At 41.8% G+C, this 2582-nt stretch overlaps 1 protein-coding gene across 1 annotated transcript; it reads left to right on the plus strand.

Annotated features, from left to right (window-relative positions):
- Positions 1-69: 69 nt before the first annotated feature.
- LOC114922152 (zinc finger protein 160-like) lies at positions 70-1779 on the plus strand (the record flags this gene model as incomplete). The annotated part of the gene is made up of 2 exons (XM_029286526.1): positions 70-896; positions 981-1779. Coding segments are annotated over 2 exons (1626 nt in total), but the record flags the coding sequence as incomplete, so codon positions are not given.
- Positions 1780-2582: the final 803 nt, after the last annotated feature.

Here is a 2582-nt window from a genome sequence, read left to right on the forward strand (position 1 = left end):
TCCTTCAGAAGAGGCGGAAGACCCGGGAATCCCCAGAGAATCCAGGAGGGAGGAGAGAAATGTCAGTGCCCGGAATGTGGAAAATCCTTCAAAGCAAATGAAGCTCTTAAAAACCATCGAAGAATCCACACTGGAGAGAAACCTTATGGATGCCTGGAGTGTGGAAAGAGCTTCAGTCTGAGGGGAGTCCTTTATGTACATCAAAGGATCCACACTGGAGAGAAACCATTTAAATGCGTTGAGTGTGAAAAGCGTTTCTATAGTAGAGGATGTCTCCAGAGACATCAAAGGTTTCACAGTGGGGAAAAACCATTTGAATGTTTTGAGTGTGGAAAGAGCTTTACTCTGGGTGAACAGCTCCGTAGACATCAATGGATTCACAGAGAAGAAAAACCATATAAATGTCTGGTGTGTGGAAAGAACTACAGTGAGAAGAGCAGCTTTTTGGTACATCAAAGAATCCACACAGGAATAAAACCATATAAATGTCCAGAGTGTGGAAATAGTTTCAATCATAGGAGCACCCTTTATAGACATCAAAGGATTCATACAGGAGAAAAACCGTATAAATGCCTGGAGTGTGGAAAGAGCTTCATTCAGCGGAGAGAACTTTATACACATGAAAGAATCCACACAGGAGAAAAACCACATAGATTCGGGAGTCCCCAGAGAATCCAGGAGGGAGGAGAGAAATATCAGTGCCCAGAATGTGGAAAATCCTTCAAATCAAATGAAGCTGTTAAAAACCATCAAAGAATCCACACTGGAGAGAAACCTTATGGATGCCCGGAGTGTGGAAAGAGCTTCAGTCAGACGGGACACCTTTATGCACATCAAAGAATCCACACTGGAGAAAAACCATATAAATGCCTGGAGTGTGGAAAGAGCTTCAGTCGGATGGACTACCGTGATAGACACCAAATAATCCACACTGGAGAGAAACCGTTTAAATGCTTGGAGTGTGGAAAGTGCTTCAGTGTGAGGGGAAACCTTTATAAACATCAAAGGATCCACACTGGAGAGAAACCATTTAAATGCCTGGAATGTGAAAAGAGTTTCAGTAGTAGAGGATGTCTCGAGAGACATCAAAGATTTCACACTGGTGAAAAACCATATGAATGCTTGGAGTGTGGAAAGAGCTTTACTACGAGTGAACAGCTCCATAGACATCAATGGATTCACAGAGGAGAAAAACCATATAAATGTCTGGTGTGTGGAAAGAACTTCAGTGAGAGGAGCCGCTTTTTGGTACATCAAAGAATCCACACAGGAGAGAGACCGTATCAATGCCCAGAGTGTGGAAAGGGCTTCAGATGGAACAGCAACCTTCGTGAACATCAAAAAATCCACTCAGGAGAGAGACAACTGTATAAATGCCTGCAGTGTGGAAAGAGCTTCACACGGAACAGCAACCTTAGTGAACATCAAAAAATCCACTCAGGAGAGAAAGAACTGTATAAATGCCTGGAGTGTGGAAAGACCTTCAGTGAGAGGAACTGCTTATTTCTACATAAAAAAAACCATTTAGGAGAAAAACCTTATAAATGCCTGAACTGTGGAAAGAGCTTCAGTCTGAGGAGTACCCTTCGTAGACATATTAAAATCCACTCAGGAGAAAAACCATATAAATGCCTGGAGTGTGGAAAGAGCTTCAGTGAGAGCAGCAGCCTTGATAATCATCAAAGAATCCACTCAGGAGAAAATCCTTATAAATGCCTGGAGTGTGGAAAGGGCTTCGTTTGGAAGAGCAGCCTTTATAGACATCAGAAAATCCACTAAGGAGAAAAACAATATTAATGCCTGGCGTGTGGAAAGACCTTTATTTGATGGTGGAAACCTCCCTAAACAACAAAGGATCCACACTGGAGAAAAACCTTATAAATGCCTGGAGTGTGGAAAGAGCTTTATTGTTAATGGACATCTCTGTGGACATCAAAGGATTCACATGGGGAAAAAATGCTAAATATATGTTGAGTGTGGAAAGACCTTCAGTCACAACGGTGCCACTAAAATAACGATAGCATTTAGACTTACATGCCACCTTAGAGTGCTTTACAGCGCACTCTGGGAGATTTACAAGGTAAGCATTATTTGCATATTGCCTGCAACTATCTGGTTCCTCATTTTTCATCCTCAGAAGGATGGAAGGCTGAGTCAAGACTTGAGCGCTGTCAGAATTGAACTCCAGGCTGTGGACAGTCTACCTGCAATACTGCATTTTTAACAACTCTTTAAAATGCGAATACAGTACACAAGGATGTTGACACACAAAGGTTGAGATGGCAATGTAGGGTAAAATTTCACAACTTGTCTTATTGAGCTGTAATTAGATCCGTGACAAATATTCTTAGCCTTTGAGAAGCCCTTTTGCATTTCATCAATTGCATTTTAAAGAGTTATTAAAAGTGCAGTATTGCAGGCAGACTGTCCGCAGTCTGGAGTGACTCGTGACACTTTTTCCCATGCGAACGTTCTTCTTTTAATGCCATGCTCATTTTCAATGGTTATGCTTAATATTATGGGATGTTGCTGTCCGTGTCTCTTACATCACAGCTTTTCACACATTGTAGCACTTTCAGGAC

Source organism: Protobothrops mucrosquamatus, unplaced genomic scaffold (genome assembly GCF_001527695.2).
Source record: "Protobothrops mucrosquamatus isolate PMUCROS unplaced genomic scaffold, P.Mucros_1.0 scaffold3988, whole genome shotgun sequence".
Lineage (NCBI taxonomy): Eukaryota > Metazoa > Chordata > Lepidosauria > Squamata > Viperidae > Protobothrops > Protobothrops mucrosquamatus.